Source organism: Phyllopteryx taeniolatus, unplaced genomic scaffold (genome assembly GCF_024500385.1).
Source record: "Phyllopteryx taeniolatus isolate TA_2022b unplaced genomic scaffold, UOR_Ptae_1.2 contig_24, whole genome shotgun sequence".
Taxonomy (NCBI): Eukaryota; Metazoa; Chordata; class Actinopteri; order Syngnathiformes; family Syngnathidae; genus Phyllopteryx; species Phyllopteryx taeniolatus.
The window spans coordinates 197779-216137 of record NW_026903162.1 but is presented as its reverse complement, the minus strand read 5'-3'; the positions used below and the strand labels follow the sequence as shown (position 1 = coordinate 216137).

The following is an 18359-nucleotide window of genomic DNA, read 5'->3' as shown; positions in this document are numbered from 1 at the left end:
TTTTATATCCACTACAGCCTTGTTCCAGTTTTTATAATCTACCTGGAGAGCCTACAGTATTTTGCTGTTTAACAAGTAGGAACATTATAGTGTAAGACTATTCCTTGGTGCTGAATTTGCCTTTATTTATTATTTTACAAAGATTTTCTTTTGTAAAGATTTTATTTGTTTTAGATTAAGTGATATTGTTCAGCAATATGTAAATTTGCACAATCATATTTTTAGTTACTTTTATTTGATTTGACTTTCATACTCTGATTTAAAAAATAAATCAGAAGTTACTCACTAGTTACCCAGTACTCGAGCAGTTTTTTCACTGAGTACTTTCTTACTCAAGTAATTATTATTAGGAAGACTAATTTGTACTTGAGTCATATTATTCTAAAGTAACAGTACTCTTACTTGAGTATTATATTTGGCTACTCTACCCACCTCTGAATATTAGTGACAAGCGTTCTTGCTTTCATGGGAAGAAACCCCTTCCATTTGTCTAGCTGACGTTTTCCAAAATGTATGCAATTTTTTTGCCATGAACTTCTCGACGACTCCCAAGATATTTGAGGCCTCCCCTTCCACATTGTTGTCGGTTTCGTGAAATAGCTGCCATGGGGGCTGGGAACATAGTGTAAGTGAAGCTTTAGAGCAAAACAAATGGCATGCGTCAAATGGGTGCGTATGCAATATTTTTGATTAATATTTATCACAGTATAGCAATTTCTCATTTCCCAGGGGTTACAGTCCAGAACCTCCTACACACAATCCCCGCAATAGATGAAATCGGTGAAATATCGATCAAATTATTTATTTGACTACTTATATACATTTAAAGTTTCATATATGCAATATAATGTCAATAAGTGATACTTTGAAGAGATGCATGTATTCTATTTGCCCACTTGAGGTCACCATCCACTTAGACTACACAAGCACGTCTATAAAAGATGGGTGTGCTCTGCTTGAGTGACGTGAACAACAACCCTAGACATGGTGTAAACGGGTGATTTCCTGACTAAAGCATTAGGCACTGGGAAGTAGGGCCGGCAGATCTTGCTGCTTTCAAGAATTTTTTGCGGTGCTCTTTTTAACTACAGCACTATAGTTGGAGAAAATCAAGCGAGCATTGCTCTTTACTTGCATTTGTTCCTTTCCGTATTGTTATGAATGTGTGCACAAGCCATACATCGTGCTAGGTTGGTATTTGCACATTAATTTCATCAAACTCTGCTTGTGTGTTAAACAGTGGCATTCCCGTCATGTTCACTGAATCACTAAGCAACTTGGTGACTTGCCAAATGTATGAGTAGAAATTACTCTAACGTTTCTTTTTTTTTTTTGCAAAGTAAAAGAGCCCATTTGTCCTTATGTGAGTTATTGCTGCCCCATTGCAGACAAAAAGCTAATAATGCTAACTGGATGAATAATTGCACTTTATAGATCAATAATAAAAAAAATAATCTGCAATATGTGAACTGCAATATAGAAAGGGATTACTGGAAGTGATTGTGACAGGGGTTGTGTTCTTTAGAAAACATGAATACTGAGGCACTTTGTTTTCTTCTTTTTATCATCTCTTCCCATCTGCCGGCTAGTTGGACCAGTTCAGTCTGCTGGAAAATGCGATGAGCTCCACAGCGGGTGGATCTTGCTTCGACCCTTCCTCATCCTCTTTGTACGCCTCCCAGGCGGCCCTCACAGGGCTGAGGGGCAGCCATGGCAACCTGCATAACCCCATGCAAATGGCTTCAAACATGCTGTACTCCAACTGCACTGGAGGGTTGCCCAACATCATACTCACTGGTGAGTGTCCACCTGTTTCTCCAGAAATTAACAGAATGAAACTACAACACAAGAGGACAGTCTGGAAATAATATGTCTGGAAAATAGGATGGTTTATTGCAAAAAATGTTTTTATCATTACTCTTTTTTGGTTTTGATACCAAAATGAACAACAATTAAGCAATATCACACAAGAGGGAGTGATGTAATCACAAATCTTTTTCAAACTAAGAGCATTGCATTCTTGGGTACTGATTAATGCAAACTCGTAGCTAGTTTGAAATACACTTCTGAGGGTGGTTCAGGTTCAACTATAGTCAATTATGTTATACCGCGGCTGCAAATAATGGTTATTTTTGTAATAGGTTAAACTGACTAAAGTGGTGGCTTGAGATATGAGTCTAATTAATTCCATCTCCATGCTCTTAACTCAAAACACTCCTCAAATCATCTTTCCTCATTGAAATGAATAGAAATGCAATTAATCGGTTCCAGCCTCCAAGGATTTTTTTTTTTTTAATAAGGAAAAAAAAAAATCGCACTCTATAATATTGTGCTTTATAAAAACACAGAGTAATAAAATAATCCAATGTTTCATCCATCAGTCTGCTGCGCCTTCTGGTGTGCCCGCTTTGGCCACCGGGAGGCACTACTGTATAATAGTCATACAGACAAACTAAGAATAAACTTCTTGCTCTGCTGTCCTACCACTCAGTAAGTTGATGTGTGATATTAGTTATTTTTTGTCTTTTCATACATTCATCCATGGCTTTTACCCACCCTTTTGAGTTAGCTGACCTCATAGCCTTTTGAAGGTAACATGGAAGTAAAATGCTTGTGATACAGTGATGTTGACTGTATTGTTATTGGAAACTGAATCTGAGGCAAATGGGTGATGATGATTTTTTTTTATTTTTTATTTTTTTTAAATCGTTGGTGCATGTCATGTCTGGCACACAATTATCGCAACATCAGAGATATGTTTTTGCTGTATGTAAGGTATAAAGCTAACAAGCCATCTATGTAGACAACTTTAAGTAACGGTGGTGGTCCCACTACATATGGGGTCGAACACACGCTGCCACCATCCTCACAGATTGAGAGGTGAGTGTGCTACGGCTTGGCTAAAAACCCCAGGCTGCACCATTTTTGGGCAGCGAGGGCGCCGCACTACTCACCGCTGTTACGTATCTACACTATAGCATCTCACTGTGCGTGTATCACGATAGACATGTTTGTAATAATATAAATATTTTTCTACCTCCCTGCCTTGTTAGTTGTAAATGATTCTGATGTACGGTATCAATAATGCTTCAAATCTCTTTATAAAACAGCATTTGGTGTGTAATTCTGACACATTTGAAGGGGTTTTGAATGAGTAATAGGCACGCCAACCCAGTTTTCCACTGCTATGACATCCGAGGCCTAGTTCCCAATGATCACGTGATTTTGCGCATGTGTGAACCAAGTGTCGAAACACTGTTTCGTCGCTCCTCTGCTTCATTTGGTCGAATGAGAGTCAAGCAGACAGACTCCAGCATAACATCCCTCGTCTATATGTCTTCTTCCACCATATGCATTCAAATATCCGTTTCTTAAAAGGTTCTAAAACCACGAGTGTTCATGCTGTTAGCATGTCAATGCCGTTTTCCATTAATTTGGTGATTGTTTGTCGGCATTAGGGTAGTGGACCTTTAAGCAAAGTATGTGGTTGTTTTACAGACACAATCTGTAATTCTCTTTTTCTGTTTAGTTTGACCGGAAACTTCAACTGGGAGTGGCATTAAACAGCTTGAAACCTTTTTTGATGAAATGCTCACCATTTGTTAACATGCTGCTTATTGTGAAGTGAGTTCATTGCCATCATAAAACGCTCCTATCTCAAGTTTGCGCTTGCAAGTCAAAGCAAAAATTGGGCTGATTGACAGCTCATATCTCAAAAAACTCGTAAGTCGGGTCACTCATATCTGAAGGTACCAGTACCACTGTATTATTTTTTTCCTTGAATTGAATATGATTCAGTCACTGGTTTGGTTCTATTGAACATTTGAAAATGGGCAAAAATGTTGATCATTGCTTTCCAAAGTAAAAGCAGATGTTTTTAAATGTCTTATTTTGATGAAACACAAAATATAATCAGTCTGCTTACTTGAAGGACTACAGAAATCCATCAACATTCACTGTTGAGAGGCTGAAATCAGAGGATTTGGACAATTTTAAGTTGAACAATGGCTCTTAATGATAGCCGTAATGTTTGTGTATTATACAGAGGGATAGCAAAAGTTAGAAAATTTCTTCACAGTGAAATTAGGTATATGAGTAGTTGTTTTAGAAAAGCCCTAAAGTAGTTTTAAATCTTGTGATTTATGTAGATTCACATTTAATATACTGTAATACTTCTAGCTCTATGTCTTTAAGTAATGAGGCTGTGATGTACCCTAGTGTTTAGTTTTGACACTGCAGCTTCATGGAGGTATTTTCCACCTCCCACATGGTCACAGGCACGTCAGCTGGCCTGCACAATGTACTGAAAGGTATTGAGGTGATGTGCCCGGATAACACGTTAACTCCTGATGCAAGATAACTTTTTAAAAATTGTTAAGACAACAACAGCTGCAGAGGGGGGATAAACACACATAAGCTCTATTAACATTCACATTATTATAACTAGTTATGAGAAATTGGGGGACTAACTAATCTAAAAACAGAATTTTAACAGCTATACCACGGCGCTAGGCACGCTGGACATCCTCTGATAGCAAATGGCCATGATGACGTCAATGATGATGGTGATGTCATCGTTAAAACATCAAGTAGAATTAAAATAGAAAAACATGGGTGCACATTATACATAGGAAGAAGGGTTTTGCTGATTTGGGAAGGGGTCGATTTTGGGGGTGCGCTTTATGGTCAGATTATACTGCATGTTGCATTATACTGAGAGTCAAAGCATATTACTTGAGAAATTGCGGTAATCAATTATGAAAATAGTTGTCAATTAATTTGATGATGGATTAATTGTGACACCTCTAGAATATAATCAGTGTTTCCAGTGCATTTACATGTATGTAAATAAAACCAATTGAGATTTTGGGCTTCACACATTTTTTTTTTAACACTATTATGAACACAACTTGTGTCTGACATAGATCTCCACAAGCATTGGTGTACTGCATTCTTGACAGACTGACAAACTCTCCTTTGCAGAGAGAATTAGCTGTCAATAAATAAAAGAGCATCAAACATAATGAGACATGATGGTGGGCTGTCAGAAAATGTTTTTCCCCCCGGAGTATGGTTGCTAGGCGTGTCACGATAATTTTTTTTAAGACGATATATTTTCCCAAAAACTATCACAATAAACGATAATATAGTTTTTTTTAATCCCTCTGAAATCAGGGGGAAAAAGACACACCCTTCTGATTACTGTATTTTATTTTTGTTTTTTTAATCATTATTGTTGTTAGTCTCATTATTATTGTAATTTCCTCTCTTTTTTCTCTATTAAAATGTTTTCTTTACTCTGGGATATGGATCCCCCTAGGTCTGAAATAAAGAAGAGCTGCAAGACTGTGGTGTTAAGCTCCTTACTTCGCTAGCTCGTCAGCTCGCAATAACAGGGTTATGTCAGGGCTATTTCTTAAATGCATAAGAGTGTCATTTAAATAAGACTACCAGGAAAAGGACAGTGAGACAGCATGACGAAGTGGAAGCGACTTTGAACCACCCTTATTGGTTACCCTCTCTCCCTATAGATGAGTCCAACCCCAGTCTGTCAAAGGACATCAGCAGCGTGCTCTCGACGGTGCCGGAGTGTTTCGACTCGGAAGGAGGCTTCCCGCTGGAAGACGAGTTGCACATTGAGCCCCTCAGCCTGGATGGTCTGAGCATGCTCAGTGATCCCGACATGGTGCTGCCAGACCCATCTGTGGAGGACACTTTCCGTAGTGACAGACTCTGAAGGGGACGTTTGATCCCCCTTTTCCGGCAAACATAAACACACACACTCACATTTGCAGGATAAAGAGCGCGAAGTGCATGAATCTGAATATGCATGCATTCGGTAGGTCGACTGCGCATGCATTGACTGCCACTCAAAATCATCAAATGTGAACAATCTGGATACATTGCATGCAGTTATACACAAACATGCACACTTTTGGAGAAGTTGCATGTTAAAGAAACCCGGTTTACACCTGCTCCATGCAAAGGTACCTTCACACTTGTTTAAGCTCATATTTCATCATTAGACATTGATGGTGGTATAAAACCAGTCACGGGAGTCACAAAATCAGCTAAATGTGTTGATCCATTGAGGAGTCTGGGCCATTCTGCGTTTTTCCCTCCCCTTTCACAGCCAACCTTCATAGCCATGGCAGCATTGCCGCCAAGGTTACATTACTGTGCTGAAGAGCAGCAGAGATGCCAACGCACAATTGACTTTCCTCTCAGCTCCTGTAAATGAGTGAAAGTCAAATGAGAGGTGCCCTGCTGGAGCAGTTGCGTGTGGCCGAGGTAAACATCCGATTCCTTCCAGCTGACATATCAAACAATTTCATGCTCTTGAATATATGGAGAAGGGAAAAGATGAGGAGCATCAGAGATGTTGTTTGGAATCTATATACTAATATACAAGTTGTAATTTTAGTATGATTAGAATGTACTACAAAACAAAAAAGGGCAAAATGTTTACAAAGATATATTATTTTCAGTACGTTACTAAAGAATATAGACGTTTGGATTTATAACTAAGAGCTAAAATTCTCATGTGCCGCATAAAGGCTATATTCCCTCAGCGGGGAGACATTGTATGCATACATTTTTAAAGATGAAATTTTAACAATTTCTTTTTTTTTTTAGTTACATCCATGTATGTTTATTTTGAGTTTTGTACCAACTTGTACTGGCGCTTGCACTGTGCTTGAATGTTGTAAGAAAGCAAGAGATTATCTGGATCACTTGTGTTTGCAGTACAGTAAACCCCCTTGTGTGGCTGAAAAGACAAAGTGACTGAACGCAGATGACTCATGTGGACATGGGATAACATGTAACATTGCACTTCGTCTTTTGCACTGATTGGTTCATGGTGTCTTACACATCTTGAATGTTAGTTTTTAAACTGACAACCCAAAGATATTGAATGAAGCCATTATGAAGATATTAATGAAATTAATGAGAATTTAGTAGTAGTTGCATTGATGTAGTTTGGTTTCATATATATATATATAAATATATATATATATAAATATATATATATATATATATAAATATATATATATATAAATATATATATATATATAAATATATATATATATATATATATATAAATAAATGTAAATATATATATATATAAATAAATATATATATATATATATATATATATATAAATATATATAAATATATATATATATATATATATATATATATATATATATATATATATATATATAAATAAATTTGGACAGTGACTGTTTTATTTTAGCTGTTTACGAAAACATATTCAGGATACAATTATATAATCAATATGGGCAGACTCAGCTGTAACTTGAGAGTATCCACATCTAAATTGGAGAAAGGGTTTAGGAATCATAGCTCTTTAATACGTTGCCGCCTCTTTTTCAAGGGACCAGAAATAATTGGACAATTGGCTCAGAAGGCTGCAAAAAAAAAAAAAAAACATGGCTGCATGGGCTCTTCCCTCGTTAGCCTGTCATCAATTAAGCAGTTAAAAGGTCTTGAGTTGATTCCCGGTGTGGCATTTGCATTTATAAGCTGTTGCTGTGAGCACACATCATCAGCGGTCAAAGGAGCTCTCAATGGAGGTAAAACAGACCATCCTGAGAATAAATCCATCAGAGAGAGAAGAAATGTTCAGAGTGGCCAAATCAACAATTTGGTACATTCTGAGAAAAAGTGTGCACTGGGGAACTAAAAAAAAAAGCCTGGACATCCACAGAAGACAACAGTGGTGGATGATCGCAGAATCCTTTCCATGGTGAAGAAAAACCCCTTCACAACATCCACACAAGTGTAGAACACTCTCCAAGAAGAAAATGTATCAGTATCTAAGCCTCATGGGAGGCAATACAAAGGATTCATCACAAGGTGCATACCATTAATCAGCCTCAAAAATACAAAGGTCTGAATTGACTTTGGCAAAAAACACCTAAAGACGCCAGCCCAGTTCTGGAACAGCATTCTTCAGACAGATTAGACTAAGACCAACCTGTACCACAATGATGGGAAGAAGAAAGTTTGGAGAAGAATTTGAACAGATCCAAAGCACACCACATCTTCTGTAAAACAGGGTGGAGGCAGTGTGATGGCATGGGCATGCATGGCTTCCAATGGCCCTGGGTCACTTGTGTTTATTGATGCGACAAAAGACAGAAGCAGCCGGATGAATTCTGAATGTATAGGGATATACTTTCTGCTCAGATTCAGCCAAATGCAGCAAAGTTGAATGACACTTCACAGTACAGATGGACAATGCTCTAGAACATACTGTAAAAGCAACCCAGGAGTTTTTGAAAGCAAAGAAGTGGAATATTCTGCAATGGCCGAGTCAATCACCAGATCTCAACCCAATCGAGCATGAATTTCACTTGCTCAAGACAAAACTTAAGGCCGAAAGACCCACAAACAAGCAACAACTGAAGACAGCTGCAGTAAAGGCCTGGCAAAGCATAAAAAAGGAGGAAACCCACTGGTTGGTGATGTCCATGGGTTCCAGACATCAGGCAGTCATTGCCTGCAAAGGATTGTCAACAAAATATTGAAAAGTAACATTTTACTTAGGGTTATGTTTATTTGTCCAATTACTTTTGAGCCCTCAAAATAAGGCGGTTTTGTATAAAAATAGCTACAAATCCTACGTTTAATCATATATTTTTGTTCTACCCCTTAAAAGTCTGCACTTCAATTCCGTTGTAGTTGTTCCAGTTCAAATCCAAAGTGGTGGCATGCAGAGCCCTACTCATGAAGATTGTGCCACTGTCCAAATATTTCTGGGCCTAACTGCACGCGTGTATATATATATATATATATATATATATATATGTGTGTGTGTGTGTGTGTGTGCGTGTGTGTGTGTGTATAATCTTTATAACAAGCTGATTTCGAGCAATCTGCCTTTTGGGCATTGAGTGCCCCTGTTGTCTACGTCACTGAAAGTCAGGGACTGCAATTCAAAGAGCTATATTTTTAATATTGTTAATGAAAGGATAAAGAGCATTGTTCTGGCTTTTCTCCTTTAGCTATGCAACTGGTTTCTGTTTTCCCCCCACCTGTTGAACAGGTGCAGCATTTACACTTGTCATACATATGGCCCGCGGGCCAGAACCGGCCCGTCGGGGTTTCTAATCTGGCCCGTGGGGATGGAGATCACATTCAGTGCTATTTTTCAATACAAGTCATTTTTGTTGCTAATTTTGTCCACTGGAGGGTGGACTGACAACACTTAAAATGCCATTGATGCACTTGTGGAGGCCAAACAATGCCAAGTTTCAGGAGCACACTAATATAAAATGGTGTGCCATGTTCACACTGAAAATAAATACTTCCTGTAGAAATGTTTTAAGACTTTGAATATTAAAAAATTTCAGTCACAAGCTTCACTTCAAAAGAGATTTGTTTGTTGGAACCTTTTTTTTTTTTTTTCATGCACTTGAAGGGTGCACGCTCACTGAGTAATAATACTGTTGAAATCATTTTTGGTTAAAGATTTCACACTGCTCACATGATTTGCACCAAGTTTTGCAACAAGATAATAATGAATAAATGTGAATATTTTCCAAAAATACTTGTAATTATTTGCACCAAAACAATGGGGAAATCTTTGAATAGTTATTTATGGATTTTTAAGCCACAAATATTGTGGTTTAAAAATCTAATTGGGGTAAATGTGGCCCGCGAACTAAAATAGGTTTGACACCCCTGATATACACTATGCAGTTTAACTAACCATGCAGGTTTTGTTGTTGATGATTTTAATATGGGCAGATCATGTTGTGAAGTCACAATATTACATGTGTCCAGTGTCCACAGTGTTTATTCTTCAGTCTGCAGTGCCATTACAAGCGGCACTATATTTTAATGGCACTGTTTGCGCTTTACTTTTCAGTCAGAAGATGATGCACGGGTACAAAAGAGCTTCACCTTTATGATATGTCGTCGAAAAGGAAGGAGGTGTTGGGGTTTGTTTATTAGTTTATATTTAGTTTGAGCTCCTATACATTTGTACTGGCCTTGCTGTAAACACCATGAGACAGTGGGGTCACTGTGCGTGATGGAGCCACTTTTCTATTGTTGTTTTTTTGTCTAAAAGCATCTAAAGTGTATTTCTATCTGTCGGCTGTCTGTTTCCTGCTGTTTGTCTTTCGATGCCTACCTTCTGCTGCCTTACATGTGTATTTGAACTTTTTATATTCCAGCTAGGCACCGCTTTTCTATAGCCTTAGTTTGTGTCGGCTGCCTGTGGTTTTCTGTCACTTAGTATCACTTTTGTCTTTTTAGCCACATTATGTACAGTTCTGTTATTTAAAGTGTCCACTAGTATTGCTACTTATTTTGGAATCTGATCTATGTTTAATATACGTTTAGTGCTGACCATCTTTGGTTGAATATAAACAATAAAAGTCATAACTGTGTACGATAAGGGTGATACATGAAGTTCCTCTTATTACCATTAGGTGTCAGTAAAGGCCCAGTTGTGAGCAACATACAGTGGGGCAAAAAAGTATTTAGTCAAGTAATTGTGCAAGTTGTCCCACTTAAAAAGATGAGAGAGGCCTGTAATTTTTAAAATAGGCATAACTCACCCATGAGAGACAAAACGAGACAAAATTACGTTGTCTGATTTTTAAAGAATTTGTGAGCAAATTATGGTGGAAAATAAGTATTTGGTCACCTACAAACAAGGAAGATTTCTGACTCTCACAGACCTGTAACCTCTTTAAGAGGCTCCTCTGTCCTCCACTCGTTATCTGTATTATTTCTTTATAAATAAATGCCATTTATAAATGCGACAAACGGACTGTATAGTGTACAAGTGTGTCATGACATTTTGGGCAACTAGATGTCAGTATCTACTCCTGGAAACATGCCAGCCCGTTAATCTTTTTTTGGCATCTAGTCTTCCAAATGACCAACTTACAAAGGTCTTTCAACGCACCCATCTGCTGCTGCCGTCTGACTATTAACGCTCTGTGAAGCAACAAAATGTCCGGCCAACAAGGCGACACAGTCTTCATACGTCTCTGTGGGTCTGGGAATACAAAAATAAGCCGTTTGTGGAAGAGCATAGCGGTTAGCCGCGCTAGCTTCGGCTCTTACGATCGCTGCTCGTCTTAAAAAGAGACATACCAGAGGATCCACAGAACTGGGGCTGGGGGACGAGGGCAGCCACGCAAAGTGAAACTTCATATTCGTCGCCAATATTTTGCCAATTTTGATTTGTCAGTGTTGCGAATGGGGTCAATATTCGCGTCGCCATATCCTGTTTCATTTAGCCATTGGTACAGTACGTTATAGTTTTTAACAACATTTCAAAACCATATTGCTAGCCATGAGACTCACAAGCCACAGGCTGAGCTGCACTGTATTTGTTTACGCAGTAAACTAGCGACTATAGCACAAAGTAAGTAACATTTCCTGTTGTTTACCTAATATATTCCACGTGGGAGCTGGGTACACCCCTGTACTGTACCGAAAAAAAAGCAGAATATGAGAAAACCGATTTTTTTTTCCAGATATCAGTGACCCACTTTTGGGTCCCGACCCACCAGTTGAGAATAACTGACCTAAATAATTCAGTACGGTATAGCACCATGATATGGAGGTTCTTGACAGAGAGATCAACTTTTAACACTACTAGATAAAATTCTTCACTAATTTGCGGTGTGCTCTTTTTACATGTTCGCGCTTCTGTTTATAGTTTCTTTTGGCCTTTTGACTTCCACTGCCTCAAGTCACCGCATGTGTTGTACTTGTGTTTACGTGGCTCACTGAGTGCAGTTTGGCAGCTAATTTTACCCAATGTGGGAAAACCATTCAAAACCATTCAAATATGTCCCCAAGTAGATGTAAAGTATTGATCCTATTTTCTTTTCAAGAAGAACAATATCATAACATGTTCTGTATTTTACGGGTGGATGCTGGACACATTTTTAATGGTCTCTTTGAACAGTCCACTCTCTGCTTGACGAAAAGGAAAACAATACAATCCTGACTTTGTGTTTCTTCTAAGCAACTCATTATTATTAGAAAACAAACATAAGAAAATGTATCTTTAAAAGAGGAGTCAACTGTTCAACTGCAACAGCAATGCTCTGGAGCAGTGGCGGGCAATACATTTGGTACTTGGGCCTTCAGTGGGGATTTACCCAACTTAATCCACCTTTTTAAAAACCCCATAATCATGTCCCAAGTATAGTAATCACGAATACTGTACAAAAACGGAATGTAACAGCACGCAACTGCGCCATGTACATTATGTAGAATAGTTAATCAATATCTAATAATGGGAGAAATGCATTTAAAAAAAAAAAAATCATACTCACCGGAGATGTTATTAAATATATTATGCGCAGATCGCAACAGATGTGTTTTGCTATTTGAAATCAGCTTGCTCTAACCAACCAACCAGAGGATGGAAAAATGCTAACCTTAATGTGGGCAAACGAGCTGGCCCTGTGTGGCGAATTTTAAAAGGAATTGGTTTCAAGAAATAGTCCTGTTGCTGAAATGGTTTAGGTTACATGAGCCAGCACTACTGATTGACATAGCAACACATTGGTTGAAATCTGATTGGACAAACAAAATCTAACATCCACATACTCATACTGGAAGCAGTCATATCACACTTCAGGGAAGATGTATTTTTTTCAAATTGTGGACATAGTTTCATTGCCAATTGCACGCTATACAGGTAGAACTGGGTTCAGTTATTTATAAACTAGGAAGTGCATTTGCGCCGAATGGCCACTGCATGGTATAAGAGCGTTTGGTGTTTATATTGTGGGGTATACGCCCCAGATGTCGGGCTAGTTTTTAGCCCCGCTCACAAAATTAGGAAAATTTAGAAGGTGGAAAAAAAGAGTTTCAAGCAATATCTTAACAATTCAGTAATATATTGTTCTCAGTCTTTGCATATGTTTTCAACACATATCTTCAAACATACAGTCCCCTCCAAAAGTATTGGAATGGCAAGGTCAATTTGTTTGTTTTTGTTGTATACTGAAGACATTTGGGTTTCAGATCAAAATATGAATAACAGACAAAAGTTCAGAATTCCAGCTTTTATTTCATGATATTTACATCAAGATGTGTTGAACAACTCAGGACAGAGCACCTTTTGTTTGAAGCCACCCATTTTTCAAGTGAGCAAAAGTATTGGAACAGGCATGATTAAATTAACAAAGTGAATAACAATATTTGGTGGCATAACCCTTACTTGCAATAACTGCATCAAGCCTGCGACCCATTGACTTAACCAGACTTGCCTTATTCATTTGAAATGCTTTTCCAGGCCTTTACTGCAGCCTCTTTCAGTTCTTGTTTGATTCTAGGGGCTTCTCCCTTCAGTCTCCTCTTCAGGAGGTAAAATGCATGCTCTATAGGGTTAAGGTCCAGTGACTGACTTGCCCAGTCCACCTTCCACTTTTTCCCCTTGATGAAGTCCTTTATTGTGTCGGCAGTGTGTTTTGGGTCATTGTCTTGTTGCATGATGAAGTTTCTCCCAATTAGTTTGGATGCTTTTTTCTGTAAATTGCCGACCAAATGGTTCTGGAGACTTCAAAATTAATTCTGCTGCTACCATCATGAGTTACATCATCAATAAAGACTAGTGAGCCCGTTCCAGAAGCAGCCATGCAAGCCTAAGCCATGACATTACCTCCACCATGCTTCACAGAAGAGCTTGTTGTGTTTTGGATCATAAGCAGATCATTTCTTTCTCCATACTTTGGCCTTTTCATCACTTTGGTAGAGGTTAATCTTGTCAGTCATGTGTGCACATCAGTCCATAAAACTTTGTTCCAAAACTTGTGTGGCTCATCTTTGTACTACTTTGCAAAATCCAACCTGGCCTTCCGATTCTTTTTACTGAGTGGTTTGCATCTTGTGGTACAGCCTGTATATTTCTTCTCTCTAACTCTTCTTCAAACAGTGGATTGTGATACCTTCACCCCTGCCCTGTGGCGGTTGGCAGTGATGTCACTGACTGTTGTCTTGGGGTGTTACTTTACAGCTCCTACAATGTTTCTGTCACCAATTGCCGTTTACACCCTTGGCCAACCTGTTCAATGTCTGTTGCTCAGTACACCAGTAGTTTTTTTTTTTCTTTTTCAGGACATTCTAAATTGTTGTATTGGCTATGCCCAATGTTTGTACAATAGCTCTGATTGATTTTCTCTCTTCTCTCAGCTTCAAATGGCTTACTTTTCTCCCATAGACAGATCTCTGGTCTTCATGGGGTTCAATCCCCGGCCCCTCCTGTGTGGAGTTTGCATGTTCTCCCCGTGCCTGCGTGGGTTTTCTCCGGGCACTCCTCCCACATCCCAAAAACATGCATGGTAGGTTCATTGAAGTCTCTAAATTCCCCTATGTGTGAATGAGAGTGTGAATGGTTGTTTGTTTATGTGTGCCCTGCGATTGGCTGGCAACCAGTTCAGGGTGTATCCCGCCTCCTGCCCGATGATAGATGGGATAGGCTCCAGCTCTCCCGCGACCCTTGTGAGGATAAGCGGCTCAGAAAATGGATGGATGGATGACCTTGCCGTTCCAGTACTTTTGGAGGGGACTGTATTGAATGTATTTAGAAACAAAACACATAAATGAGTTTGTTTGCACTTTGAGTACGGGTGGCAGTGGCCCAACAGATGGTGCTGTTTTTCTGTGTTTTATATTTAATGCAGAGCAATGGTTCATTTCTGTGAAACTGTGACATTTATTTTTTTGGAGTAATTTCCTATGTGTCTGTTTGACTCCCTGTTCCTGGCAACATCAGCTCCTATTTTATCCAGGACCATACAAATCCAATATGAACTTACTGCCACATAACAATATGATTGAAGAGTTAATTAAATCAAAACCACGATAGCTGGGAACCATTAAAACACTGTCAGATTAGATAGATAGATAGATTTTATAACTATAGATTCCTTCCACGTTTGTGATACTTAACCTCAACACTAAACAATGAAAACCTCATCTGTCATTGGTTTAAGCTCACATTTTGCCTTTAAAACTGTGGAAATTGTTTCTATTTTGTTCAAAACAAATGTATTAATTATACAGACAAAAGTCTTGCATTATATGTTCAAGGTGACCAGTGAGTAGAGTTGGTCCACACAATGAGTCTTTTGCCCAAAATACAGTGATGTTACCTCTGGGTCTTTCCTTTTCATGTGTAGTTGAGGAAACCAACCAAGTGTGCACATTGTCAAAGGTCTTCCTGGAAGCACATAAATTACACATAGATCACTGGCTAGCTCAAATGCACTGTTTTATGTGAGTGACATGGTAGTTTGACAGATTTCCTTATACAAAACAGCTGCAGTGACTGTGTGCATGCATGTGCAACCCCAATACCAATGAGGTTGGTATGTGTTAAACATAAATACAAATGGGGTACAATGATTTGCAAATCATCTTCAACCTATATTTAATTAAACACACTACAAAGACACGATATTTAATGTTAAAACATAACTTATTTTATTATTATATTATTTAATAAGTTATTTATTGTATTTTATTAACTAATCATCAATAATCATTAACTTAGAATTTTATGGCTGCAACACATTCCAAAAAAGCTGGGACGGGGTCATGTTTACCACTGTGTTACGTCACCTTTTCTTTTAACAACATTCAATAAACGTTTGGGAACTGAGGACACTAATTGTTGAAGCTTTGTAGGTGGAATTCTTTCCCATTCTTGCTCGATATACAGCCTCAGCTGTTCAACAGTCCGGGGTTTCCATTGTCGTATTTTACGCTTCATAATGCGCCACACATTTTCAATGGGAGACAGGTCTGGACTGCAGGCAGGCAAGTCTAGTACCCACACTCTTTTACTACAAAGCCACGCTGTTGTACCACGTGCAGAATGTGGTTTGGCATTGTCTTGCTGAAATAAGCAGGGGCGTCCATGAAAAAGACGTTGCTTGGATGGCACCATATGTTTTTCCAAAACCTGTATGTACCTTTCAGCATTAACGGTGCCTTCGTAGATGTGTAAGTTACCCATCCCAGTGGCACTAACATAGCCCCATACCATCACAGATGCTGGCTTTTAAACTTTGCGTCCATAACAGTCCGGATGGTTCTTTTCCTCTTTGGCCCGTCCACAATTTCCAAAAACAATTTGAGATCCGGACTCGTCGGACCACAGAACACTTTTCCACTTTGAATCAGTCCATCTTAGATGAGCTCGGGCCCAGAGAAGCCGGCGGCGTTTCTGGGTGTTGTTCATCAATGGATTCTGCTTTGCATAGTAGAGTTTTAAGTTGCACTTACGGATGTAGCGCCGAACTGTATTTACTGACATTGGTTTTCTGAAGTGTTCCTGACCCCATGTGGTGATAGACATCGATGTCAGTTTTTGACGCAGCGCCGCCTGAGGGGTCGAAGGTCACGGGCATTCAATGTTGGTTTTCGGCCATGCCGCTTACATACAGTGATTTCTCCATATTCTCTGAACCTTTTGATGATATTATGGACCGTAGATGAAATCCCTAAATTCCTTGCAATTGTACGTTGAGGAACATTGTCCTTAAACTTTTTGACTATTTACACAAGATCACTGTGGCTGAGCTCCAGAGATGCAGTCAGGAGATGGGAGAAAGTTCTAGAAAGTCAACCATCACTGCAGCCCTTCACCAGTTGGGGCTTTATGGCAGCGTGGCCCGACGGATGCCCCTCCTCAGTGCAAGACACATGAAAGCCTGCATGGAGTTAACTAAAAAACACTTGAAGGACTCCAAGAGCGTGAGAAATTCTCTGGTCTGATGAGACCAAGATAGAACATTTTGACCTTAATTCTAAGCAGTTTGTGTGGAGAAAACCAGGCACTGCTCATCACCTGTCCAATACAGTCCCAACAGTGAAGCATGGTGTAGCATGGTGTGGCAGCATCAAGTTGTGGGGTTGTTTTTCAACTGCAGGGACAGAACAACTGGTTGCAATGGAAGGAGAGATGAATGCGGCCAAAAACAGGGATATCCTGGACCAAAACTTTCTCCAGAGTGCTCAGGACCTCAGACTGGGCCAAAGGTTCACCTTCCAACAAGACAATGACCCTAAGCACACAGCTAAAATAACGAAGGAGTGGCTTCAGAACAACTCCGTGACTGTTCTTGAATGGCCGAGCCAGAGCCCTGACTTAAACCCAATTGAGCAACTCTGGATAGACCTGAAAATAGCTGTCCACCAACATTCACCATTCAACCTGATAACTGGAGAGGATCTGCATGGAGGAATGGCAGAGGATCGCTAAGTCCAGGTGTGGAAAAACCTGTTTCATCATACCCAAAAATACTCGTGGCTGTATTCGCTCAAAAGGGTGCTTCTACTAAATATTGTGCCAGACTTCCGCATGCAGTACCACAGTTCCTCTCTGGGTACTCTGTCATAGGCTCTCTCTCGATCTACAAAGACACATTGTAGCTCCTTTTGACCTTCTCTCTACTTTTCCATCAACATCCTCAAGGCAAATAATGCATCTGCGGTACTCTTTCTAGGCATGAAACCATACTGTTGCTCACAAATACTCACTTCTGTCGTGAGTCTAGCCTCCACTACTCTTTCCCATAACTTCATTGCTCTATAGTTCCCACAACTCTGCACATCACCCTTGTTCCTAAAAATGGGCACCAGCACACTTATCCTCCATTCCTCAGGCATCTTCTCACCTGCTAGAATTCTGTTGAACAAGCTGGTCAAAAACTCCACAGCCACCTCTCCTAGATGCTTCCATACCTCCACAGGAATGTCATCAGGACCAACTGCCTTTCCATTTTTCATCCTCTTTAATGCCTTTCTAACTTACCGCTTACTAATCATTGCCACTTCCTGGTCCACCACACTTGCCTCTTATACTCTCCTTTCTCTCTCATTTTCCTCATTCATCAACTCCTCAAAATATTCTTTCCATCTATACAGCACACTACTGGCACCAGTCAACACATTTCCATCTCTATCCTTAATCACCTTAACCTGCTGCACATCCTTCCCATTTCTATTCCTCTGTCTGGCCAACCTGTATAGATCCTTCTTTAGTGTCCCATCTGGCATACATGTCATCATATGCCTCTTGTTTGGCCTTTGCCACCTATACCTTCGACCTACGTCGCAGCTCCCTGTATTCCTTTCTCCTCTCCGCGGTCCTATCAGTGTCCCACTTCTTCTTAGCTAACCTCCTCTGATTTCCTGTACTATGAGGTTCCACCACCAAATCTCCTTCTCTCCTTTCCTGCCAGAAGAGACACCAAGTACTCTCCTGCCTGCCTCTCTGATAACCTTGGCTGCAGTGGTCCAGTCTTCTGGAAGCTCCTCCTGTCCACCGAGAGCCAGTCTCACTT

The 18359-nt window shown here is 39.5% G+C and overlaps 1 protein-coding gene across 5 annotated transcripts in view; it reads left to right on the top strand.

The window, feature by feature from the left end:
* Positions 1-6782, top strand: part of crtc3 (CREB regulated transcription coactivator 3) — a 126018-nt gene extending 119236 nt beyond the window's left edge. For all 5 annotated transcript variants that reach the window (XM_061764854.1, XM_061764853.1, XM_061764851.1 and 2 more), the window contains 2 exons: positions 1590-1797; positions 5532-6782. In XM_061764854.1, coding sequence (XP_061620838.1) covers positions 1590-1797; positions 5532-5737 — 414 coding nt within the window. In that variant the 3' untranslated portion in view covers positions 5738-6782. The remainder of the gene's footprint in view (positions 1-1589; positions 1798-5531) is intronic.
* Positions 6783-18359: the final 11577 nt, after the last annotated feature.